The 27,262-nt window shown below is 43.1% G+C and overlaps 1 protein-coding gene across 1 annotated transcript; it reads right to left on the bottom strand.

The window, feature by feature from the left end:
• Nucleotides 1-1,052: 1,052 nt before the first annotated feature.
• LOC308306994 (ras-related protein Rab-18) lies at nt 1,053-25,284 on the bottom strand. The gene is made up of 7 exons (XM_080752057.1): nt 25,160-25,284; nt 14,802-14,857; nt 8,130-8,191; nt 7,750-7,822; nt 6,707-6,825; nt 4,526-4,592; nt 1,053-3,692 (listed from the first exon to the last, which is right to left on the bottom strand). Exons 1-7 carry the CDS (start codon nt 25,225-25,227, stop codon nt 3,523-3,525), a joined length of 615 nt encoding a protein of 204 aa, XP_080608183.1. The 5' UTR covers nt 25,228-25,284; the 3' UTR covers nt 1,053-3,522.
• Nucleotides 25,285-27,262: the final 1,978 nt, after the last annotated feature.

Genomic DNA, 27,262 nt, shown 5'->3' with positions numbered 1-27,262 from the left:
TGCTCTCCTGAGGGGTGGCTCGCCTCGCAGGAGGAGCGCTAACCCAAAATCCATACGGCCCGCCGCTGCACCACGGGACCATCAGAGAGACAAGAAGACTGTGTTAATGAGAGCCAGATCAACTCTGTTGGCTGGCTGGCCACTCAGACACAGGCGAGCCAGACAGACAGACAAGACAGTCAGTCTATCAGACCACTCCCTGGAGAGCAGTCGCTCTTCTTCTGCATGGAGCAAAAAGGTGGTTTCAAGACAAATTGTGCGTCTTTGCGCTGAATGAAACCAACAGACGTTGCTCACTGAATACTCCTAGTTCAGTTCTCTGGTGAGTATATGTACGTAGCTATGTTTTCTTGGGAAATATTTTTCAAAACAGTCTCTCATGCTCTTCAGGCCTCAAAAGATGAGCTGATGTTTTTCAGTCGGTGACTCTAGGAAACGGCAGCAGCGCCGTCCAGCAGATTGTTGGCCCACATGAAGGCATTAGTATGCTGTATGCCTCTGTTGTTTGACTGTGACATATTTCCAGACGGCTGCCTGGACTGTGGCAGCAGATGAGGGATGCGCTTACTATTGCGAGAGTCTTCTTCGCTCGCTCTGCCAGCACCCGGGGCCCTTTCATAATCGCACAGGAATTATGTGCATACCGGTTAAAGCGCTGGTTTAAAAAAAAAAAAGAGTTATGGCTACGGTGGCGTTTCCTGAGAGGGCCTGCCAGAAAACGATGATTTAGGGAGATCACAAGTCTGGGGTCTGAGGGTTCCTCGGACACTGTTTAAACACGTCTCTATTGGGTAGACAGAGGAATGCACGCGGCGGTGAGTGAGGAACCCCTCACCTAACAGTGACATTTCCAACACGGTAACGATGACAACGCAAGTTTATGGGTCATTTGCGGTGAAGTATTGGGTGGGACAGTAAAGCGATTACTTATGAAGATTTACTCTCGCTTCCAAATGCCTTCGAGCAAACCAGCAACAGCTTCTCTCACCACAGCTTGGTATGTTAGATGAATACATTAAACAAACCCCTTTAAAAAGTAGTTTTATTTAGCTTTAATACACAGGGCGGTTCATAGTTGATGTAGGTATGCATTCAACTTTACAAGGTCATACTGTAGGAATTCTTTCATAGAATTCCTAAATACACAGTAATGTACAAGGTATCCATATGCTTTTTTTTGCATATGAACTGTGAACAAGATGAAAAGATACCTATGACTGTTTCATATTTAAGTAAAGGGTCCTGTGGGACAAATGGACCACAAAGTTGAGTTCCGGTGGTAAATCCATACAAGGTTTCACGGTACAAGTAAATAACTTTAGTGCTGAAGAGAGTAAAGTGTTCATAGACAACAAGTCTCTTGTAGGCCATTCCTTGACCAAAACACACAAAAGAAAACAAAGAATGAGGAAAAAAAATAGATTTTTCCATGCAGTTTAAAATACAAAGATAAAAGGTAAGTATCCTTTGTTTAGACAAAGAAAGACAAAAAAGGCATCCGTGTCATTGTCTGCATATCTGTTACAATGTCTCTTAAACTACGTTTCCCAAGAAGCATCAGCACTCGAATACAACAAACATGACGTGAGGTTAAGGGTTACAGCACAGCCTAACCTGGCCGCTGGACTCCAACACAAAGGAGTGCTGTGAAATCCATCAGTGATGTGGAGCGCACGGCTTCAGGCTTTCTTTTACATCCCCCTCTTATTTCAATGGAAACACCCTTATGACTCACTGTCCTGTTTAATATTGAACACTTTTCCTTTGTCTCTGTCCAAGTCCAAAAAGGATCTACACTAAAGTCTGCAGCAGAGCTAGGCGGCGATATTGCTGATATTATCTGTCTGGAGTGAGCGAGTGCCAGCAGGTCGCACCCCATTAAAAGCAACTAGTTACACAACAAAGCGTGCAGTTTTAAGCGCAAACTCCGACCCCCCCCCCCCCCCCCCCAAGAAAATTCTAAACACACAATGGAAAGCTCACCGGTGCCAATCTTTTTGATTTATGTACCCTTCAAAATGCGCTGAATGCTTCATAGTACAAGTCAATAAAAAATAAGAAAACAGTAAAACTTTGTTCTAAAAATGCTTGTTAACTATCGCATACTTGTGAACAAAGGAGCCATTTTTTTACACCCCGCTCCCACCAGGTACACGCCCTCAACTGAGGTGATGTGGCGAGAGAGGAAATGATGAAAACAGCACGGTGTGATAAGAATCCTGGAGACGTCATCAGAGATGATACGTGCACAGGTGTGTGTGGGGGGGAGGAGGGAGGAGGGGTTGGGATCCTTTAGGATAGTGTTTCTCAAACTTTCAAATTTCAAGGTCTCCCCTTAACCCTGACGGGTTCATTTGGTTCCGTTTGTACACTGTCAGAGTTACAGACTTGTATGGCTCAATTTAGATCCCCCTAAAGTAAACCACAGAGTCCCTGGAATCCACTTTGAGAACCACTGCTTTAGGATTTTCTTACGATTTCGGTTTCTTGACGATTCTCTCTTAACGGTTCCATTCTTTAACGGATCCCTTTAATGGGGGGAGGTCCCAAATGGACCCCTAGGAGTTTGGTTTCAGTTATATTGGTCCTTGAAATTAAAAAAAGTCTGAGAACCACCGGTATTGTAATCGTATAGCAGACGTGAAGTCCACATCAGCTCTGACAGCGTGATGAAACCGTATCCCGGAAACGGTTCCAAATGTGATCGAACCGATTCCGGTTCCTAATTTTTGGATCCGGTTTCTGGATCCCAACTCTAGCGGGGATGAGCCATGAGGCAGAGACTGCATGGACAGGATGGAGTGGAGTGAGGCCCTGGCTTTTGATACTGGTGTGCTTTGCAGAGGGCACAAGGCTACAAGGACATTCAGCAAACAAGAGACAAAAAGCAGAAAATGTATATATCTTTTTTTCCTTTTCTTCTCATCATACTTTCAGTGACAATCCGCTTACTGTAACTTTATGCTCAACCAGAGGGACGTTTATAGTTTTGGGGGCTTTACTTCACTGTTCCATTTTAATGACTCCAGAGGACGTGAAGAAAGTACGTGGAAGTGTATGGAAGGAGAGCGAAAAAGATATCCCCGATCGATCCGTTCACATGTCAAAGAACGCGAGGACGGCTGCAGTGGATTAGTGTTCTGGTGTGGCCATGACATGGGGGAGGAGGAGGAGGGGTGCAAACAGCGGCATTTGTACGAACACAGCTGGTGAGAGTACAGGAAGGACCCTCACACCGCAGGAGGAATGGGGGGCTGTCTGAATAGTGCAGCCTTCATGTCTGAGGATGGACCTCTGCTCAAGACACACACACAGACACTGGAAGGGGGATTTCTTTGTTCAAGTGTGTGTGTGTGTGTGTGTGTGTGTGTGTGTGTGTGTGTGTGTGTGTGTGTGTGTGTGTGTGTGCGTGCGTGAGAGAGAAAGAAGTTTGTACTATGCAATGTCTACATGTCTTGGACGTAGTATGCGGTGTGCGTGGGTGGGTGGGTCTGTGATGTTCCAGGGCCATGTTGTCGACGTCTACACCAGGGAGCAGTAGCCACCGCAGCTTCCGCCGCCGGCGTCCTGGTCGGTGAGCTGCACTCCTCGGCCGTGTGTCTCGCTCTGCCACAGGCCCGGCGTCTGGATGATCTTCTCCACCAGCTCCTCGAACGCACACTGCACGCCGTCTTTCGTCTTGGCACTGGCCTCTGGTGGACGGGAAGGAGACAGAGGGGTAGGAGTGTGTGTGAGAAAGAGAGAGACAGACAGAGAGATGAGACACAGACACAACAAGCATTAATGTCTACACCTCGATGTCATCATCATCACGGTGGTGGCTTCCCCAGCTGGAGCAGAGAGGAAAATGTCTCAACAATAACTGTCAACCCCAGACACTAATAGTGGGCCTTAGGAGGTAATTAGGGAGAGTGAGAGAGGGGGGGGGGGGGGGGGGTTACTGGCAACGCTTGCTCCTAAGCGCTGACAGTGTCCAGAAACAACATAGACGGTAATGACAAGCGGATGAAGATGTAAAGTCTTCATCTTAGATCGTTTTTGTTGAGCCACAATTAATAATATTAGGAGAAGGTTTGGAAAGATCAGCGTTAAATCAAATTTCCAATGCGCCGCCTTTCTTTGAAATTAATGGGACAGCTTGAGGAACGCTTGACGAAGCCCAATCTGTTAAAGTAACACGAGTCATTTCAGTGACTCCTCTTCCTCTGACAATTCTGGGGTGGGGTAGGATGAGGTGAGAGAGAGTGTGTGTGTGTGTGTGTGTGTGTGTGTGTGTGTGTGTGTGTGTGTGTGTGTGTGTGTTGGGGGGGTTCACCAAACGAGCAGACAGAGGGGACGTCTAGGCCAGTTTTATAAATAGAGCTATACACGCATTCCTCAGCCAGAATGACAGTTATTTCAAAAGCAGCTTCCCCTGCGCGACGCTCTGCTCTCTCTCAGACAGGGAGAGAGAGAGAGAGATGAGAAGAAAGGAGAGAGAGAGAGGGGGGTGGGGATGGGGGGTTGTGGGGTCCTCCTGACTTACCTATAAAAAGCATGGAATGTTTTCTTGCAAACTTCAGCCCTTCGTTCCTGTCTAGTTCGTGGTTTTCCTAAAACAAAACAAAGGAGAGAGGTAATGGCTCGTGTGAAGTCTGACCAGCAGACCTGTCAGCTACCGCGGTCGATGCGAGACCAGGGACCTTCCTCGCAGACGAAGAACAGCGCGTGATGGATTTATAACGCATTATTTATACAGCAATTCTTTCCCCCCGCCCCCCCAATCAGCATGATGGATCGATTGAGTGATTCCAGTGTGCTGCTGGTACTGGGAGTTTGACCAAATAATACTGAACAGCACAGTGAGGAGAATTGTGATTATGCTACTTTAGTTCATGCTATTATCAAAATTTAAAGAGGTCTTTTTCATCATAGCGTTCCTTTTATTGCTACTGTTTGTTAGCGTCACGTGCAACGGAGACAGGCATCTCTAGGTGAGCAGAGGAGTTTTGTCAATAATAAATAAAGGACAGAACCAGAATGATGAGCGTGATGTTCTGTGAGCTGCAGGCAGTAAACATAACGGCTGTGGATGAATGAAAACAACCCTGACACTGAGGCATGGTGGAAAGGAAAAGGGAGGGGAGGCACAGCAGTGGTTCTCAACCTGTGGAAATGATTTTGGGGGATCCCCAGATGATTAACTTAATGTGCAACATTGTTTTCTCTCTCAACAGTAAACAAACCAACATGAAGTTTAAGTGTATAGAGGGGTATCTGCACATTTCTAAAGTGACAATTTAAGGACTTTTTAATACCTCTAAAATGACAAATTAAACATTGGCCAAAATGTCCAATATTAGAGGCAGAAATTGTGAAAATAGCCAATGTACATGCTCACAACGCCTCGCAACCTATTTTCACAATAGAACCGTGTTGTACAAAATGCAATGCCTCAACTCTTAGTGCTCGTCAGGGTGGGGGGTCCCCAGTTAAAATATGATTATTTTGGGGGTCGCGGCCTGAAAAGGTTGAGAACCACTGGTGAAAGTAACTACAGTAAGTGCATGTACTCAGTACAATGTTGAGGTATTTTTACTTTACTGGAATATTTCCAATTTTCAGTGCTTTTACTTCTACTTCAACACATCTCAGAGGCAAATATTATACTTTTTACTTCCCTCCATTTATTTGAAAACTTTAGTTACTTTGGAGTATTATTGCAAATCATTCATTAACCACTTCAGCTCTACAGTATATACATCACGGTCTAATAGCCTATCTACAAGCTCAAAATGCGTTGCCATGCGACGCATTGTGAGCTTGTAGATCTGCCATTTACACATTTTTATATCTTTGAAAACTTGTGGAAATGTGAGATTCTGCATAAGAGTACTTTCTACTTTTGGTACTCTAAGTACATTTTGATACCAATACTTCTGTACTTTTACCAATTTTGAATTCTGGACTTTTACTTCTAACAGACTTTCTTCTTTTGCTGTATTGATACTTTGACTTAAAGGGATATTTCACTTTCAAAAAAACTTTTGGTCATTTTATCATCTAATCAGGCTTTTATGAACACCCTGGACAGTTTTTAATTTGCTTGATTCAATATTTAGATATTTGATGTAAATGTTATCAGTCCACCTCCTCCAGGGCTTCTCCCCATACACACCCATTGTAACTTCAAACTCCATTTTAACCATGATAGATTAATTAAAAACACCCATTATCATTTCTGGTGACTCATAGTATCCTCCTAATACATGAGCTGAGCAGGCCGTGTTTTTTCAATAACATTTTTCATTTATTTTGAATAATTTGTTATTGTATTACATGTTTTCCATTTTCCCAAAGAATTATTAAAAATAAATGAAAAGAGTTATTGAAAAAACACGGTCTGCTCACATATTAGGAGGGTAGTATGAGTCACCAGAAAAACAATGGGTGTTTTTAATGAATCTATCATGGTTAAAATTGAGTTTGAAGTTACAATGGGTGTGTATGGGGAGAGGCCCTGGGCCTGGAGGGCATCAAATATCTAAATATTGAACCAAGCAAATTAAAATGCTCAGGGTGTTCATAAAAGCCTGATTAGATGATGAAATGACCAAAGGTCTTTTTTAATGTGAAATATCCCTTTAAGTGAAGAATGTGAGTACTCCCCCCCCCCACTGAGGAACATGCATCAGGGTAAGCAGGCCGCCAGGCCCTGCGTGCTCACCTTATCTATCTTGTTCCCCACCAGCATCTTGACCAGGTCGTTCCTGGTGCAGTACGTCTCCAGCTCGTTCAGCCAGTTGTCCAGCTTGGTGAACGTCTCCCGCCGCGTCACATCGTACACTGGTGGCAAAGAGACAGGGAGAGCAGTATGTTCAGAATGAATGCAGGCGGGGAGTAGGTTAACACCACAATAGGAAAACACACACGCACGCACGCACGCACGCACGCACGCACGCACGCACACACCTCTGGAAAGTCAAGGTCAAAGGGGACCGAAGGACAGAAGCGGAAGGCACATTCTTTGCCTTGTTCGGTCACAGAATACACTTTGTTACATTTTGCCAATGAGATTTACATTTCAAGGCTATTATACAAGCACGGCTTCAGGATGACGTTTTGTGACATCGTTGAAGGTGTCCTCAAGGTTGTGGAGAGATAGGCATATCTTTGAGTGAGCAAGCGAGTGAGCAAGCGAGTGAGCAAGCGAGCGAGTGAGTGAGTGACCCTTCAAATTAATCAAGAGACACATTTTATTAAAAAAATATCATCATATATATTTTTTACATACATTTTACTGATTTAATTTTTTTTAAGCAATAGACTACAGATTTTTTTTTTACAATGATTAGGATTGTGATAATATCACACAGGGTTGTGGGGGTAGCTGTCTTTCCAATTCGTTTTACTAGAGCTGCAAGAACGAGCCAACTGTTATGGTGTGCCATTAAGAGTGTGGGCTGTAGAGGATCTCTGCTTTAGCACTGTATTAACAGTTGTAACTTGGTCCCGGTCCGTGCATGTGTGTCCATTTGAGTGTCTTTAGTTTAAAGGGTAAAAACGGACTTCCAGAGACAGATATATAATATAGAGAGAGGAACTGGAAGAGAGTGAGTGTTTGCACATGGGCCACAGGATGAAAAGCCATCACGCTCTTTACAGCCGGAGGACGGAGGCCTGATGGTGTCAGGCTCAGTACAGGGCACGCACTCACACACACACACACAACACAAACACGCACGCACACACCACACAAGCTTGTCTTACCTAGGATGACTCCCTGGGCTCCTCGGTAGTAGCTAGGCGTCAGGGTACGGAAGCGCTCCTGGCCCGCGGTGTCCTGCAAAACACAAGCAGCTCAGCCTCACTGGACAACACTTGTAGAGAAACAACATTGTGGCTTTAAACTAAACCAGGACAGACAGGGGGGGAAAAAAGTCTGACTCCCATTTGTTCCCAAAGGCAAACTTTTCAGTACAATGGTGTTACTTTGGCGCCATCTTCTGGGTTCTTGGTGGATAACAAGGCAAAGGGGCAATTGAGGGACACAGCAGGGACAGTTTGGTTGCAAAAAAAGACACACACTGTTACATTCTTTCCTACCAAGAGCTATTTAGCAAATGTTATTTGCACGATTTGCCACTTACCCATATTGCCAACTTAGTCTTGTTTCCGTCCACAGTGAGCGTCTTGACTTTGAAGTCGACACCTATATTATGCACGCAAAAAAACAAACAACAAAAGGGATGGGGGAAAAAACCACAGGGGCCAATCAGTCAGTTGTAACAGCCACAATTACCTCATCCAATCGCAAATCCAAGTATGATGACTGCTGCAGGTCTGGCCGCTCGGCTGCCAAGAATATTCTATCATGACGACAGACTACAATCGTCTTGTGATGAATTGTCAAAACATACATGCCACACAATGTCCCTGAACTTCCACTAACCCCCGACCGTCTCAAGACAGACAGATGCTAAGCCCGGCCCTGCGTCCTGGATTTAAATTACGGTGTGACTACGCATTTAATATCTACTAGATGTGTGCTTTTAATATGCAAAATTAATAACCAATACGGGCATGTCTTGATAAAAAAAATAATTATACGTGAACCACCTGTGACATCGCTCAGACCTTCGGCCATGATTCACCCTTTTAAAGACCCGACTTGCCTGGGCTGCCGTGGAAGGAACAGACATTTACATAAAAATAACAGCGTCGTCCTCCGCTCCCCACGACAAGTAAATCTCTCCTATTGCCTCACTCTGCTCGCCGAGCATGAAGCGTATGTCTGGAAGACATATTTCCCCTGGTTTTAGCACGCTCTGACAGATTTACCAGGGAGGCCCGGCGGCGCGCTAGATGATGGTCCTTGCTCGCTTTTCACGTCTGAGAACGGGCCGGAGCGCCAGGGCACGAGAGCAAGGCTTAAGATGACAGATGGACAGGCTAGGGTTAGGGTAGGGCCGGCCATGATGTGTATTAATGTTGTGATATGAGACGTGTCGTGACATGGCAGGGGTTGTTGACACAGTGCACTACTAACTGTTGCCTTACTTGCCTGTGGCAATGAAATAAAATGTGATGCTCAAACCTTTTAACTCATTCGTAGTTTACGGCCGTAGAGCCCGGAGATTTCTCTATGTCTTTCACTGCCGGCTTCTCCTACCTGTTAACGTGGGCGCTCATCCAGTTCCCATCGTGCGTGATCGGACACTGCTATGCATCGTGTGTTCGCGTATTCCATCAGCTTCTCAAATCCGTTGAAATTTTTTCAATTGATCAATCCGTTCTCCATCTGTAAGCCGCAGAGTTTATACAGAAAGCTAACGGGCCAAAATAGACGACGGACCATCAGCTTCCGGTTCACGGGCTCAATGATAAGTGGTCCGCTCAATAATGTGTCCGTGTAGAAACCGATCACGGAGCATTAGTTCCGGCCTATTTTAGTTCCGCTTCGATAAAAAAAATGTTTTTAATTAAAGCTTATTAAATCTCCGGGTTCTACGGGCATGGCAGAGAAGGGGTACAAAGGGGTATTTTTTTGGCAGCAAAATTGTTAATGTCAAGGACCCCTAGAATTATTATGTATTTGGCCGTGGACCGCCATCTAAAAATATTTTGTTCCAGGGATTTTGTTTTACAGAGTGCAGAAGCAATCTGAAATCTGCGTTTAATAATGTGAGTAGGACACCCAAATGGCTAGCGGTTGCCCTACTCATACACAGATGCACACAGGGCATCATAGGGACATTCCGGGACACCCAACAAAAATAGTCACAAATCACATATCTAAACACCCTAACACACGTGCACACAAAATTACTCCCAACAAGTTTCTCCACATAGACAATCAAAGGTGATTTTGTTCTTCCACAATGCCTAGCGGGTTTACACTCAGATACCATCTCTGCACGTGTGTGTCTGTGTGTGTCTGTGTGTGTGTGTGTAAGAATTTACACCAAAAACAACGGTTCTCCCAGACCCCGGAGCGGAGTATTCCAGCAGGCGGTGTTTACAACACGCTCACTGACAAGGCCCTGTACGCGGACGGCACGCAGCATCTGTTTGCAATATCACAACATGACACGAAGCCACCGCTTGCACCAGAGTCAAGGTTGTGGAACTCTCTGTGGACAAGGCTGTTTATGGCTGACCTCAAACAGCCTGGCATTCGCTAGATAGAGGCCAACTGCAGCAGTGTTGATTTCGTCGACTAAAACTATGACGAAAAATGTTTGTCGACTGCGTTTTTTTTCACTGACAAAAACATAGATTCCATATAGTTTCATCGTTTGACAGCACAATCATCAGTGTATTTTTGATTCACGTCAATTTGCGTTTTCAGATATTTAACCACTTGAGCCGTCATTACCTGATAAACTTGACCTTTTACTCTGTACTTAGTCTGCTCTTTTCCCCCTCTACACCAAAGCTCTTTGATGAAAATAGCAGATCTACAAGCTCGGCTACAGTTCTCAGAATATGGACACTAGGGTTCTTCAAGCTGTTAATATAAAAAGGATTGGAAGATTTGGAGGACCCCCTGTAGTAACTCTGAGGACCCCCTAGTAGTCCCGGACCCCCTGTTCTAGATTATTGAATGTCAGACTCTAGGTTTTCTTCAGGATATGTTGACACCGATTTACTACGGCACAGTGGTTTCTCAAACCTTTTTATTTGAGTGTACAAATCTCAGAGTTATACTGTAGTCCTGTAATTGTCATTCGGTGCTAGCTCTTTATGTGTTTCTGGTAATGTATTACTGTCCGCTCATTTGCATGTCCATTGCAAACTTTTTCATTTTGACACAAATGTCCACCACAAGCCAGCATGACGATGACCTCTGCAGGAGCCTATCTCCTGTTTCTGTAGCGCAAGGCAGCTCCATGTACAAGTACACCTTCTGGACCTAACGCTATTATATCGCAGGGACACTTAACTCTGCCTGGGATTGAACCCCCGACCTCCCACCCAGACTCAGGACAGACACTGAGATGGTTACAAACTATGAAGCAAGTATCAAAGAAGTCATTTAAGCCTCAACTGTTTGTGTCTACAGCAGGGGTTTTAAAAAGTGGGTGACAGGGCACCCTGGGGTGCCGCGACGGCAGTCCAGGGGTGCCGCGAGATCGTTTGATAATATTTGGAATTTATTTGGACACTTGAAAAAAATATTAAGTGTCATTTTAAACTTGAAGTACAAAGTTATTTTCAGTCAGTTCTAACCAAAATGGCTATTATCTCAACATTTTCCTCGCAACATAATCACTAAAATATCGTCACTGTCGGGCAGAAACCTTGTATCTCCAAGTTTCAAATGTGTAAGTCTTTTGGTAAAGCAAAGCCCTGCTTCATCACACAAGACTGTCTCACAAAACTAGTGAAAACAGCCGACCTACAAGCACACAACGCCTCGCGATGCAAGGCGTTGTGTGTTTGTAGATCTGCTGTTTTCACTAGTTTAGTACATTTTATAGATGATAAATACAAAACGAACGGTTTTGGACATACAAGGTTTCCACCCGACAACGACGATATGCTAAGGCTAAATATAAGGTGCTGGGAGTGAAAATTACAATGTAGGGGTGCCTCGGATTAAAACAAATATTTATGGGGTGGCCTGAGACAAAAAGGTTTGGGAAACCCTGGTAAGGTATGTTGTCTTGTCTGTACTGCTTTCAGAAGCACTGGTTTCTAGGTGTTCAATGTTTGATGGTGTTGTCAACTTGTCACCTTTTCTCTGAACCTCTGTAAATGTACCACTTAAACCCTAATGTTATGTCTATTTTCTTTTTTACATAATAGGGATGCCAGGTTGAAAGTTGTGAAACTGTTCAAAAATGTATGTACTTGCAACATTTTCTTAATTTACTGAAATCGGATTTGGAATAACCAAAGGTTATTAGGTTAAATCACACTTTCAGAGCAACGAAGGTTTAAATCAGACATCAGAGAAACAAGGTTGACTTTGTTAGGCGGCAATCACACTTTGGAGAAACAAAGGCCAAAGTACCAAAATGTATTCATATATCAGACTTAGGAGTAAAAATGTTGAATCAGACTTAGGAGTAACACATGTTCATTAAAGTATAAGATGTCCACCATAAACGACACAACATATTATCATAACACAGCCAGAATGTGACAATGGATTCTTTAGGATCTTTTGGGCTACAAAGAGATGACAAAGGCATCCAGAGCAAAGCATGCAAATACATCTACCTAATCAGTGTCTCTGGGCACAGCTGCATTGTGTGCTAATGTGACAATAATCCAAAAAACTGAATCCAGCTAAATTGAGATAAACAATCTCAGCAAGCCAAATACCTTGGGGATTAAGAGGGGATTAATCTGATTGCCTGAGAGAGATACCGAATTACCAGCCATTTCCCTGCAATGAATCTGAAGTAAAAGGTCAATGGAGAGAGACTAGACGTCTATGGAGACATCTGTTTGGCAAAGACACCCAGTTGGACAAGTAAAACAGCGATGCATGCCTACCAGAAAAAGGGGATAAAAGTGTTTTTTTAATACTCAGAGTTCTGGGAATATGTTGCCTATGGTTGTTTAAACAAAGACGGCATTGTGAGGTAGGAGGAGCTCTTCACAAAATCACATTAGGTAGGTTAGAGGGGGAAAATATATATATATTGCTGCCTCTCAAAGTCATCAATATGACCATGAATCTTAAGTTGTTGAAGGATTTAATGAACATTAGCTCAGTGGGCTAGTAACAGCCACAAGGCCACCTGAAAAACAACATTAGAAGGATGTCCTTGATGCACAAAATGTTTAATACCCCATAAAAAAAATGAAATAATAAAAAAGGCTCCTGATATTATTCACAGATCCAGCAGAAATCTGGCAGGAGAGCTACTTGCCAAAACCACGTACTGCTAAGGTCACTATTTCACAAGGAGGAGATGGATCTCCCAGTCTGCTCTAAGCATCTCACACACTGCCCATTAAATGGAGAATAAATCTTATAGCTAGGTGGCTATGCGGATGTGTAGGGTCAGCAGTCACATAGACTCGCTGAATGATTGTGTTCTCTTTAGCAGAGGTCCACTTCAAGACACTAGGCAGTCAGACAGACAGAGAGAGAGACAGACTGCATGTTGCACCTTATCTGTGACAGGTTTTGCATTTCACTACAAAAACAGACGGACTAGATTCATCTGTCAGTTCAAAACAAAGGTCACTAGAAGTAATATATAGCTAGAATGAAAATATAATATATATATATATATATATATATATATATATATATATAATATATATAATATGAAATCTACTTATACTGCCTTATAGGACCACAACAGAAAGTCTCCAGGACTGCAAATGGCGCTTTTTTTTATTCCAAAGCATTTCACATAGATTTTACATTACATTCACCCACTCACACACACACGCATGCACACGAGCACGCACACACAGACGCACGCACGCACGCACACACAAACAAACACAGAGATTTTAGAGGAAACAATGCAAGATCGGGAGCAATTAGGGGTTCAGTGTCTTGCTCAAGGCCACTTTGACACCAACTCTGGGGGAGTCCTGGAACTGGGAACTGGGAACCCCTACGGCAGGGGTTTTCAAAGTGGGTGACGGGTGCTAATGTGTCCAGGGGGTGCCACAAGATAATTTGATAATATTTGGAATTTATTTGGACACTTGAAGAAATATTTAGTATCATTTTAAACTTGAAGTTCAAAGTTATTTTCAGTCAGTTCTAACCAAAATGGCTATTATCTCAACATAATCACTAAAATATTGTCACTGTCGGGCAGAAACCTTGTATCTCCAAGTTTCAAATGTGTACGTCTTTTGGTAACAACGCCTCGTGATGCGAGGCGTTGTGTGCTTGTAGATCTGCTGTTTTCACTAGTTTAGTACATTTTATAGATGATAAATACAAAACAAACGGTTTTGGATATACAAGGTTTCCACCCGACAACGATGATATGCTATAAATATAAGGTGCTGGGAGTGAAAATTATAATGTAGGGGTGCCTCGGATTAAAAATATATTTATAGGGTGCCCTGAGACAAAGAAGTTTGGGAACCACTGACTAAGCCACTGCTGCCTGCCGTCCTAATGACTCTTTTAGCCCAAATATCTGACTGTACCTTGTGCTGTTTGTATGTCTGTCTGATAAAAGTATTCAATCAATCAATTAATTAATCAAAAATTGGACACGACCCGGACACCTGGCGTAGCGGCCCGGTCACCTAGGCTCAAATGTAGCCTGACAGGCCATCGCAGGCTGTCAGGCTGCTCGGTTGGGCATGCAAATGGTTTTGACGGCGTATGCTTTAGGTCATGGATTTCCAAACTTTTATTGAATTTTATTAGGCCATTTCAAATGAGTCCATCGTAGGGAACCCGATATGAAAAGACTTACACATTAAATGATTCATAGTGGTGACATTGAAAGTGAAACATATAATTAGAATAGTCACTCACGATACATTTTCCCCCCCATAGAAAATGCAGTGGTCAACGCACTGCTCGGATCCAATAAAAATATAAATTAGTTTTTTATAACTTGATACATAGATTTTTTTGTATTGTCCCTGTCAAAAATAATAATCAAATTTTGTATTTTTTCTATTCGAATATAAATTCTTTCTTTCTTTCCCCCTATTCGACATTCGAATATTGATTTACCAGCCCTACGTTGTTTTGCATTTTAATCATTTTAAACCCAACATGTGACATCTTTTCTAGAGCGGTGACAGACAGCTCAAAATGTGTGTGTCTTCAAGAGAAAGGTTGATATTGATATGGAGAACTCATCTCTGTCACTCACCTATTGTTGCGGGTTGCTCTTCATCAAACGTGTCGTCTGTGAATCTTAAGAGGAGGCTGTTGACAGATAGAAAGAGGGAAAAATTATTAAACTGTAACAGACCATCACTCTTAAGAAAATCTATTCTTCACAGAGTGAGCAAGTGTGTAACTCTGTGTTGGTTTTCCATTACCGTTTGCCACCCCTTACCATCCCTGCGGCACCAAACATCACTTGTTCATGGTTTATTTATCATTACATCTTTCATGGGTACAGGTACATAAGAGTAAATTATTTTTGATCTGGTTCCTCAGGCATTGTCGCAGCATTGAAGGTGCTGTGAGTGAAATTCTTTGCTTACATTTTGTTGTTGTTATTCAAATGTTTAAGCTCTATATTTATTAGGATAGTAATCATTGTTATAGTGTTTTGTTTGTTCAGTAACAAGGGTCTCGCTGTCTCTTCAGATCCAATTTGTTTGCTTCTTCTTTTTTTTTTTTTTTTAATCATTCCCATTTCCCAATTTAACTTTTATGCTGTATCAGGTATGATTCTCTCTCCTGACAGAATTAAATTGGTATTTTACCTTAGAGTTGGAAAGACAGGGAGATCCCTGTTACTTACTGAACAAATCCAATAGCAATGTGGAAGGTGGAGCTATTTAACACTTATGTTAACAACGTAATATCACACACAGCATACAGAACCTTTAATAATAATACTAATATAGGAAACATGTCCATATCTCTGTCTCCTTATCACATTCCTACTGACAGACAGTAACAGTATGTTCCCCACTGGAGCTCCAGAGATGACATCAGTGGTTCAACTCAGTCAGGAGGACAGGGGTCACTCGCTCACTGTGACTAATCAAGTGCAAAGGCCTTAATCACTGCAACGATGATGAGACGGCTACACCCTCTCATTCCTCTCCGAAAACAAAGCAAATGGCACAACGTTTGTACTTTCTCCATGGCCCATCACGGGCGCTGACGGTGCGCTCACTGCACTGTATATTCGCTGTTTGAAGTTTTACATAGTCAATGAGCTACGTTGTGTGACGGCCAAATTCAACGTGCAGATTCTGTACGGGTCATTTATGAAGGTAAAATGAGACCTGTGAATTCCTTGCCAGGTAGACATCTTGTTGGGGATTTGAGAGCCTTGGTCCACACAAAGCTGGGGCGGGGGGGTAGCCTATTGTGTATGTACGCGGTTTAGTAATAGGCTATTAGATTAGAACAAAGTCAACTAGACAACGAAGTATGGATTGCTTTCTGGAAATGCTGCCTTTATATTTGGCTCCACATAGCCTAAATAAACTATCAACTGGACAACAGTTAATCTGGCTTCAGAAAATCTATCAAAACAAAACATTCCACGTCTGCGTTATGGTATATTAATACACACAGTGCTTCCTTTGTATTTAATAAACAGTGATGTGCTGTCACAGTATTCTCCACCGCTGCAAGAACAAAGTAAAGAAAATAAACTAAACTAGGCCCACAATGAATGCGTTTTCACTGTTATGAAACAGTATCTTTAGTTCTATTACAACATATGTCGGAACCAAAGGTGGGATGAAAAGAGACGTAGAAGTAAAAAGCAAATTACATCCACCACCACTGACATCGAGGAAACATTTATTCCTGAGGGCCTCACTGGCATTAAGAACATGAATTATTGAAACAGAGTCAAATCCATCTTGGCGAACTTAGCTTTTTAGGCCTAAATCTGGGCTAGCCTAGTAGTCATTCCGTGGAAAAGGTTGTGACGAAGGCTGCGCCGTAGTTATGAGGTGCAGAACTCGTCAGTCAAATGGTTGGCCTATAACAGACTAGTCAAACACAGAGCACAGCTCGCAACGCATTGCAACACACAATACACCCTGAGCCAATATATCGAAGATTTTAGCTATTTCTGAATTACGATAATATACTGTTAGAAAACTAGTTTCACAGGCTGGTGCTAAACATAAGAAGTCCAAGATCAACATTGCTATACTGAAGAAGATATCGTGACAGACACAACCCTACCATGATTTCACACATTTACCATACCAGTTCCAGCTTATATACTATATTCCAGCCTGTGTATAAACTAGTCCTTGCTTCTTCTCTGGATCAGTGGTTCCCAACCTCAGGGGGGTCCACACATGATTTTGGGGGGGTCCACAGATGACAGTGAAGTGACAACTGACAATTTAAAGGAGTAGTTCACCCCCAAAATGACTTTTTTTCTATTGATTACTCATGCCATGGAGAGTAGAGTTCAATAATATGTTTAGTTTTTTGTCACATTCCTAAGACATAAATGTGATAACAATAAATGTACCCCCATTCATTTCGGATGGTGACCCGTTTCGTGACCCGTTTCGAAACGGGTCACCATCCGGAATCAATGGGGGTAAATTTACTTGAATCAAATTTTTGTCTTAGGAATGTGACAAAAACCAAAACATATTATTGAACTCTACTCTCCATGGCATGAGTAATCAATAGAAAAAAAGTCATTTTGGGGGTGAACTACTCCTTTAAGGACTTTTTCTAGTATAGTTTATTTTTCAACAAACTATTACAAACTGGCATTGGCCAAAGTGTAAAATAATATAAAAAGAAGCCACATTTTGGAAAATAGACGATCTACAAGCCCCCGTTGCGGGCCGTTGTGAGGTGCTTGTCAGGGTGTGGGGGTCCCCAGTTCAAATACAATTGGGGGGGTACAGCCTGAAAAGTTTGAGAACCACTGACTAAGTTCCAATAGTCAAATTGCCATTATAATGAAGCACTGGGTGGCTCAGTATCTTTTTAGAGCATGTTATTGTTCAACTTCTGGACAGCCGTGGTAAACAACAACCTAATACCATAGTCTTCAATGTGATGGTTCACGTCTCAAGGTGCAGCTCACCTATCAGCATACTTTCACGCAGTCTTGAAGACGGCAGGCATGGGTGTTAGATCACTGGTTCCCAAACACTGGGTCAGGACCCATTCGTGGGTCACGGACAATTTTTAAGGGTCCCTTAATTTTTGTTTTCCTACATTGTTTTTAATTATTATTTCAAAACATTTTCAAAAACCATTCCCCCAAAAATGTATGATTTTCATGAATTATAAAAAGGAATGCTATGTTTTTTTTTTCAGTACTTTTATTAAATAAATAAAAGAAATATCGAAGAAATTAGATAAATTAGAAAACACAAATTTAAGAGGCGCGAAGCGACACGTTGTGGCTTGTAGATCTGCTGTTTTCACTAGTTTGGGTCCCGGGCAAACGTCTAATCTCTCTTTTGGGTTTGGAGCTAAAAGGTTTGGTAACCACCGTGTTAGACAGAGCAACACACTGGGTAAAGGTTTGGTAACCACCGTGTTAGACAGAGCAACACACTGGGTAAAGGTTTGGTAACCACCGTGTTAGACAGAGCAACACACTGGGTAAAGGTTTGGTAACCACCGTGTTAGACAGAGCAACACACTGGGTAAAGGTTTGGTAACCACCGTGTTAGACAGAGCAACACACTGGGTAAAGTAAGCTAACTGTAACCACCGTGTTAGACAGAGCAACAAACTGGGTAAAGGTTTGGTAACCACCGTGTTAGACAGAGCAACACACTGGGTAAAGGTTTGGTAACCACCGTGTTAGACAGAGCAACAAACTGGGTAAAGGTTTGGTAACCACCGTGTTAGACAGAGCAACAGATGATAGTTTCCGGACATCACCATGGCAGGACGTGTTTTTCGCTCACGCTCCGGAACCAAAACACCAAAGGCTTGGTTCATCCCACATTTTCTCCTATTTCTACTATGGATCACGGATTTATGCTATAAATCACCACAGATCCTAACACCAATGGAATACGAGAATCTTTTATGGTAAATGGACAAAACGGACGAAAAACACAGTGAGTTATATCTTCTTGCCAAAACGGTAGCTAAGCACCCGAGCTTTGGATCTCATGTTATTCAATCTTTGCTGGCTGCTAACCGGAACAAAAGGGACAAACCCCTGAATGGTTGTATGAGTCGATCTTTGATCTTCTTATTATTACTGCAATCAGGAGACATAGAATCGAATCCAGGGCCTGTAGCTACCAGACAGATGACCCGAAGACTAGCTGCTCTCGCTACTGCAGCTGGATTGACGACGGCAGATCCTTCTTTGTCTGTGATCAGCGAAGCTAACGATGCTAACTTAGCTAGCTCCTCACTGATGAATCCTGAGGGACTAACAACGGGCTACTCCAGATGTCCTGACCAGCCGACCTCCGACGATCACACGGCAGTCGCCTCCGCGGACTCACGGATCGTCGAAGGACCCCCTGGCTCACGGACCCCCGGTGAACCCTCGGCGATCGCCCCCGCATGACTAGCTCAGCACGAGACCAGCATCATCAACGCAAGTCACACAACACCGGACCCCGGCGGCCCCACCGACCCACCCGACCTGCAGACGCACCCGGCGGACCCCTTCATGGACCCGGTGGACCCCCTCATGGACCCAGCACCCCAGAACAGAGTCTACATTAACTCTGCTCCACGCTGGCTAACGGAGAAGGCCAGAGCGCTGTTTTCAACCTGGGTTAAATCGGTGACCACGGGCCCTCACCACCCCATCCCCCAACTTTTCATGGAGACCCCTTTGTCCCTTTGTCCCCCTCTGAAGCCCCCAGAGACTGCAACCAACCCCCCCTCCCCCACCGACGCCGTTGCGAACACTTCCATAGACCTCGCCATGGACTTTGCCAGCCGCTTTGTGAAAAGAGGTATTCATATTATGCACTTAAACATTAACAGTTTGTTTGCTAAATTTGAACAAATCAAGCATATGGTTCACGAAGGTAAGGTCCATTTTCTAACCTTCTCAGAGACCAAACTTGATGACTCTATCACTGACTCTCAGATCGAAATTGACAACTACTCGGTCATCCGAAATGATAGAAACAGATTTGGTGGTGGTGTATGCATGTATGTTCATAACTGTATTAAGTATATCCCCCGCCCTGACCTACAACACAGCTCTTTAGAAACTGTATGGGTGGAAGTGATTCTTAAGAAAGCTAAAAACATACTAATCGGTGCCATCTATAGACCGCCCGACCAAAATGATTTCTATGAGTTACTGGAGGAGAGCCTTGCACCGGTGGACAATGTTGAAAAATACATTATTGGCGATTGGAACACAGACATGCTTCGTAAAGAAGCTCCTCTATTCAAAAAGTTCAATAAGCTATGTAATCAACAGGGTTTCACTCAGCTCATCACCAAGCCAACTAGGGTTACAGATAACTCTCAAACCACCATAGATCTCATTGTAACCACAGACAAATCTAAAGTCTCCGCGAGTGGGACTATTGAATGTGGTGGTCTAAGCGACCATGATATCATTTACTGCACCCGCAAAATACATAAGTCCAAAGCTGACGGCCACAAAACAGTTGAAGCTAGAAACCTCAAAACCTACTCTAGCGAAGCCTTTAACCACAAACTGGAGAAATCTGACTGGTCCCCAGTACTAGCTAGCACTCAGGTCGATGAAGCCTGGCTAGGCTTTAAATCCATTTTCAACACTACCCTAGACGAAGTGGCTCCTTTGCGTAGGGTCAGGGTTAAAGCCCGCTCACAGCCATGGTGGAATTCGGAAATCTGTGAATCAATGAAACTCAGAGACAAAAAATACTCTGAGAAACGCAAATATAATCACAAACTCAAAAAAGGCCCCAATAAACACCTTAAAGCCAAATTAGAAATAGTCAGTTTAGAGGCTAATAAACTGAGAAATCGGACAACCTCCTTAATCCTTTCTGCCAAAAAAAACTACTTGGATGAGAAAGTTGAGGAAAACATCCACAAACCACGAGACCTATGGAAGCTATTTAAAACCCAGCTAGGCTGTGGTGCTAAACTCAGATCCATAGCCAGCAACATATCCATCCAAACTCCCATAACCCTCCTCACGGATAGTCTTGATGTAGCCAAAAATCTCAACATCTACTTCACCTCCATGGCCAAAAATCTGGTCAATAAACTGCCCGCTCCATCTGGGCTGTTTGGTGTTAGGCACATCTTGAAATTCTACAGGAACCTTGGGGTATGCAAAGACAACTTTAAACTTGCCACGGTGTCAACTGATGAAGTGTTTAAAAAACTGCGCACCCTACCTCAATTCAAGGCCGCTGGCCATGATAAAATTGCCCCCAAATTTCTCATAGACTCAGCTGCCACCATTGCCCCAATCATTACCCATATTATTAATCTATCTATCAAGCAGGGTTATGTCCCCCAGGACTTCAAATTAGCCAAGGTAACCCCCTGCACAAAAAAGGCAGTAAACTTGACCCTGGCAACTACAGGCCAATCTCAATCCTTAGTTCCATCTCTAAGGTAATGGAAAAAATTGTCTATGAACAGGTGGCTAGATATCTTGAAGAGAATAAACTGATCTACGAGTTCCAGTCTGGCTTCAGAGAGTCCCATTCCACAGATACATGCCTCATCTATTTGAATGATTACATCAAACGTGAAATTCACGATGGCAAATATTGTGGCATGGTCATGCTGGACCTCCAGAAGGCATTTGACACCGTCGATCATTCTATTCTGATCGAAAAACTCAAAGCTATTGGTCTTGATAGCACAGCAGTGAGATGGATGCACTCTTACTTGGTGGGGAGGGAACAGATGGTGGAAGTCAACGGAACCCTGTCCCCCCCCCTCCCAGTAAACTGTGGAGTACCTCAAGGGAGTATACTAGGACCACTGTTGTTCTTAATATACGTAAACGACATGTCATCTGCTTGTGACTGCAATCTGTTTCTGTTCGCGGATGACTCGGCTCTCCTAGTCTCAGGCAGAGACATTTTGCAGGTTGAAAAGGCCCTTAACTGTGAACTTAACAAGATCTGCACCTGGCTCAATGACAACAGACTCTCAATTCACCTAGGCAAAACTGAATGCATCCTCTTTGGATCTAGTCAGAAACTTAGCCTAGTTGAGAACTTCACAATTAAAGTAGGTGACACTGTGATAGAAAGAAAAAAACACATCTGCTACCTGGGTTGCATCCTGGAGGCTAACCTATCCAGTGAAAAAATGACCACCAAGGTAATCAATAAAGTCAATCAACGAATTCGCTTCTTGCAAAGAGTTGCCCCACTGATCAATATTAAATCCCGAAAGACACTAGGAGGTGCTCTTATTGGGCCCCTCATTGATTACGGAGTCCTTGTCTGGTATCGCGACGCCCCAGCTGCCTTAAAGCTAAAGCTCCAAACAGCCCAAAACAAACTAATTAGGGTTGTGCTTGGTCTCCCTCCTCTGACCCACCTTACCGAGCATCACCACGAAAGCGTGGGGTGGCTCAAAGTAGCTGACAGAGTACAGCATCTTGCAATGGGCCTGGTGTACAAGATACACTACACCTCCAAGATTCCCATGTACCTGACAAACTACTTCTTAAAGGTCAAGGATGTTCACGATCATAACACCAGAGGCAGCTCCACTAATCATCATCAGCGTAGATTTAACACTAAACAAGGCGCTAACTCGTTCTCCTGCTATACCATCAACATGTGGAACGCCCTTCCACAAGCCCTAAAGGAGAGCAAATCCCTAGCCTCCTTCAAAATTGGTATGAAAAGTCACCTTCAGACAGCAGCTACCCGTGACTTGTAAATAGACTAAGCCCCCATGCTCCCCCCCCCCTTTTTCTTTGTATTCTGCCTTTTGTATTTGATGTTATGCTTTTGAAACTGATATTATCCTAGATAAAGTACTATGTTCTATCCGTCTGTCTTTCAATGTTATATGAGATACTTAAAGTGTGGTTCCTGTGGAAATAAGCCTCGGCTTTCTAGGATCTCCTTTTAGTTGACCTTGTACCAGTGATTTGTACTGTCATGAAACTGTACTTTTTTCTATTGCAAACTTCTAATAAATTCTTCAATCAATCAATCAAAAACAAACTGGGTAAAGTAAGCTAACTGTAACCACCGTGTTAGACAGAGCAACAAACTGGGTAAAGGTTTGGTAACCACCGTGTTAGACAGAGCAACAAACTGGGTAAAGTAAGCTAACTGTAACCACCGTGTTAGACAGAGCAACAAACTGGGTAAAGGTTTGGTAACCACCGTGTTAGACAGAGCAACACACTGGGTAAAGGTTTGGTAACCACCGTGTTAGACAGAGCAACACACTGGGTAAAGTAAGCTAACTGTAACCACCGTGTTAGACAGAGCAACAAACTGGGTAAAGGTTTGGTAACCACCGTGTTAGACAGAGCAACAACAAACTGGGTAAAGTAAGCTAACTGCGGTCTGGCAGTGGCACAAACTACAACCAGACATTGAAATTGACATCACACACAGACTATGTTGTCTAAAGTGATACAACATGGTCTGTCAATGCAAGTCTAACTGTTAGTCTGATTGGTGGTTCAATCTAATCTCTGATTTAATTATTATAGCTTTGACAGCACCAACAATGTTCTGGCAACACCCACATTCCTCTGAGAGACGAGTAAAAATTGTCTCTTATCCATGCTGATGATCTCATTAGATGTCTTCCCTGCGTTCTCCAGTTCTGGTTGTATTGTCACCGACCCTAGTCAAGTGCTTCCCTTCATTCTAATCACAGCTTCAGTGTACATTTACAACAGTCGCCTCGTTTCACTTTCATTTCTGATTCTGTTCACCTTCACTTTTCTTGGACACCGAGCTGAACCGGCATAATGTTCACCACTACATAAATGTAAACAGCAGTTGCCCTTCCCACATCTAAGTTCTGTTTCCCCTAAATACTGCAGCAACATGTCCATCCATACTCCTGACATAGCCGCAAATTGCAACACTAGATTTTTTATAATCGGATGAATCTAGGGTTGCAATACCTCCCATAGGGATCCAATGCATCAAAACGTTTTTTTTTGCTATCTGATTGTGTTAAACGACGTCAAACTCAACAATATTGCGGCTCTATGGAAAGCTTGGAATTTACTCTTTCTATCTGCAAAGTGTTTGTTTCAGAAAAATCCACAGTAGACATGTTAGGAGCTACTTTCTATCCAAGAAATTTGGTTCAGGTGATAATTTTTTCTAAGTCCTGGAGTTTGGAAGCGCTCGTGGAAAATCCCTCAACGGTCCTGTGACCACTTGGTTCTAAATGTCACATTATGCAGGAGGCAGCGGGACATGGCGTTATAGAAGACAAGCGCTTCCGAAGTTCGACACTTAGAAAATAAACCATGTCTGCTCGGATTTCTCGACAGAAAATAAATCATAACAATTATACGGTGGATTTTCCAGAAACAAACACTTTGCAGATAGCAAGAGTAAATTCCAAGCTTTCCATAGAGCCGCAAAATTGGTGAGTTTGAAGTCGTTTAATACAATCAGATAGCAAAAAACTGTTTTGATGCATTGGATCCCTATGGGAGGTATTGCAACCCTAGATTCATCCGATTATAAAAAATCTAGTGTTGCAATTTGCAGCTACTCCTGACACACATCTTTCAAATGGCCTGACCCTGTTACACACAGGCAGGCAACACCCACATTCCTCCGAGACAGGACAGGCTGCCTTTTCCCCCACACTTGACTCAAAATGTAGGCTAGAGATCATGATTTCCACTCTCCAGCCTGTAGTTGTGGTGAGATATCTTGGTCGTTGCTAAGAACAGGCCAGGGTCCTTCTGTGTTGTTGTCATTGTCATTGGGGAGAGTGGAGACAATAAGATCATCATTTATTTTTACTCCCCTCTCCTCAATGCTAGTACTATCGAAGTAATATCGTGTATTATTTTACTACATTGCCAACTGCCCGTGTATGATCAGTAAGTAACATCAAAGCACCAGGAAAGCAGCGATATATGACCATCAGCCATCAGGTGACAGGTTTCTCAAAGTGGATTCCAGGGACTGTGGGTTCCTTTAGAGGGGTCTAAACTGACCCATAGAAGTCTGTAACTCTGACAGTGTACAAAATGGAACCAAATGAACCCTTGTGTCAGAGTTAAGGGGAGACCTTGACATTTGAACGTTTGAGAAACACTGTATCTTACCTGACAACAAAAGAAAACAAACATAACGTGACGTCATATATGTGCCACCACCAGCACCGCACGAGCTCATGATGTCAACGTTGTGTTGTGACCGCGTTACTACTAAACTACCCCAACAAAAACATATATATACGCGTTTCAACTGAAACTCTTATCAGTTCAAATAGTTTATGTTGTGAATTTCACTACGTCGTTTCTTTTATCTTGCCCAGGGACCGCGAAATGACATTCCAACGAGCCTTCTTTCTTTTAGCTACGACGCTAACGCTAACTTTAGCCAACAACAACAGCCACGTATGTCTGCTTTTTCGTTTGTTTTGTAATACCTGGACTTTCCAACGCCGCTTTCTCCGATTATCAATATTTTCAACGTTGTTAATATGTCGTCCTCCATGTCCCCTTCTTGTCGTTGTTGCCGTTTGTCTGTGTTTTTCAGCTCTTTTAGCTCAACTGTTGTCACTGTGGCAAAATAATAAGTGGTGCTGCAGCAGCTGTTTACAGTATCTATGTTCCACTTCCACTCTCGCGAGATTTTCCGGACTTCCTGTGGCGTGGCTTGGCAAAAGAAAGAGCAGATCTACAAGCTGACACGCATCGTATTGTGTGTGTGCAGAGTTGGATGGTCAGCTTGTAGATCTGTTGTTTTTGTGACGGTGTGGGTGTACCATGGGGTGTACACGAGGAAAGTGTTACGTAATGTAATGCAACAATGCATCATCAAGGTACTAACGTGTTTTTTTTGTTTGTTTTTTAAACTTTTACTAAACCTACAAAAGTATTGGTATGAAACTGTACTTTAAGTAGGCTACCAAAAGTAAAACGAATTAAAATCGCAGCACTTTCTCACAACACGAATACAAATAATTTAAATATGGATATGGCTGAAGTGGGCAATGTATGTTTTGTAATAATAGACTAATAATTCAAATCTACAAAGTAACTAGTAACTAAAGTAACTAACTAAACTAAAGTAAACTAAAGTAGCCTAATTGTAGTGGACAGCGGAGTACAAATTACAATATTTGCCTTTGAGATGTTGTGGAGTAGAAGTAAAAGTAGACTAGGCTACTAAACATTTGAATTAGGCCTACTCAAGCTAAGTAAAAGTACCACAAAATTGTACTTAAGTACAGTACACTACAGTACTTGAGTATATGTAATTAATTGTTACTTTCCACCTCTTACTCTATACTGTAAGCAACAATGATTACTATTCCAGAATGTTCTGCCCTTCCCGTTTTTATGCGGGAACTTTAACCCTAATAAAACAATAATGTAATTTGTGGAACTGAAGTATAAATCAGGTAAAAGGCTCAAAAGTGGCTTGTGTTGTGCTTACAGCTATCAAAGTAAAATCTCATGTTTATTCCCACAAGTGTCATAAACTGTTATGTTACACAGAACTCCTATCCGCCCGGTCATTAGTACGTTGCTGTGGCCTGTAAAAAGGGTTTCAGGCCACAACCCCCCAAAATAATCATATTGTGAACTGGGGACCCCCCACCCTGACAAGCACTTGGAATTGTAGGAGTCCACAGCAGGGATGTGCTGGCCATTGGGAAAGGCGGGACAACTCCCGAACGGCCGGTTCATTCCCGGCCGGTCCAGGCCGGCCATTATAGGAAAAAATCACACCCGTGTGAAGTGGAGCTGTGTGTGTGTGTGTGTGTGTGTGTGTGTGTGTGTGTGTGTGTGTGTGTGTGTGTGTGTAGATCATGTGTACCGATTTTTGTGACATTTGAAGAAAATATGTAGGAAAAGGAGCAAAAAGTGTGTTTTGGAGAAAATTCAAGATGGCGGAAAATCTATCCTGGCGCAAATGGGCGTGGCCTATATGGGGAGATGCGTCTTGACCCAAGGAATCCAGGGAAAAAAGAATTTTAATTTTCCGATCTACGGTTCAAGAGTTACGGGGCAAAACGTAAAGTGGGCCGTTATAGCGCCACCATGAGGCCGAGTGATGTAATTATTTTTTGATTCATTCTTAAAATCATTATGAATCTCCTCTCCGAGGTTTGAAACTGTAGCTCCTATGGTTTACGAGAGAAAAATACTTGAAAGTGATTTCTTGCATTGTCCCATTATAAGTCAATGGGGACAATTAAGCGTCGTTTTTTGCCGATTACGTCGGCATGGTAAGGCGGATCGGAACGAAAGGTAATAGAACACCATTCCCGGCCGAGCCGCACATTTTGATGTATATATTGCGCGAGTGGCGTAAATGGTGCGGCACTAGTTACGCGCCGAAGTCAGGCTACATACACACAGACAGACACACAGACCCACACAGCCACGTATAGGGAGCTGCACACAGCTCCAAAAATATATATATATAATGTCGGCCTTCGTTCCATTTTGGGGGCTGGGCGGCCAACAAAGTAAATCGTCACAGTCGGGCAGAAACCTCGTATCTCCAAGTTTCAAATTTG

The sequence above is a fragment of the Nannobrachium achirus genome (assembly GCF_963921795.1).
Source record: "Nannobrachium achirus genome assembly, chromosome: 21".
Lineage (NCBI taxonomy): Eukaryota > Metazoa > Chordata > Actinopteri > Myctophiformes > Myctophidae > Nannobrachium > Nannobrachium achirus.
The sequence above is the reverse complement of the archived record's forward strand: the minus strand, read 5'-3'. Positions and strand labels throughout refer to the sequence as shown.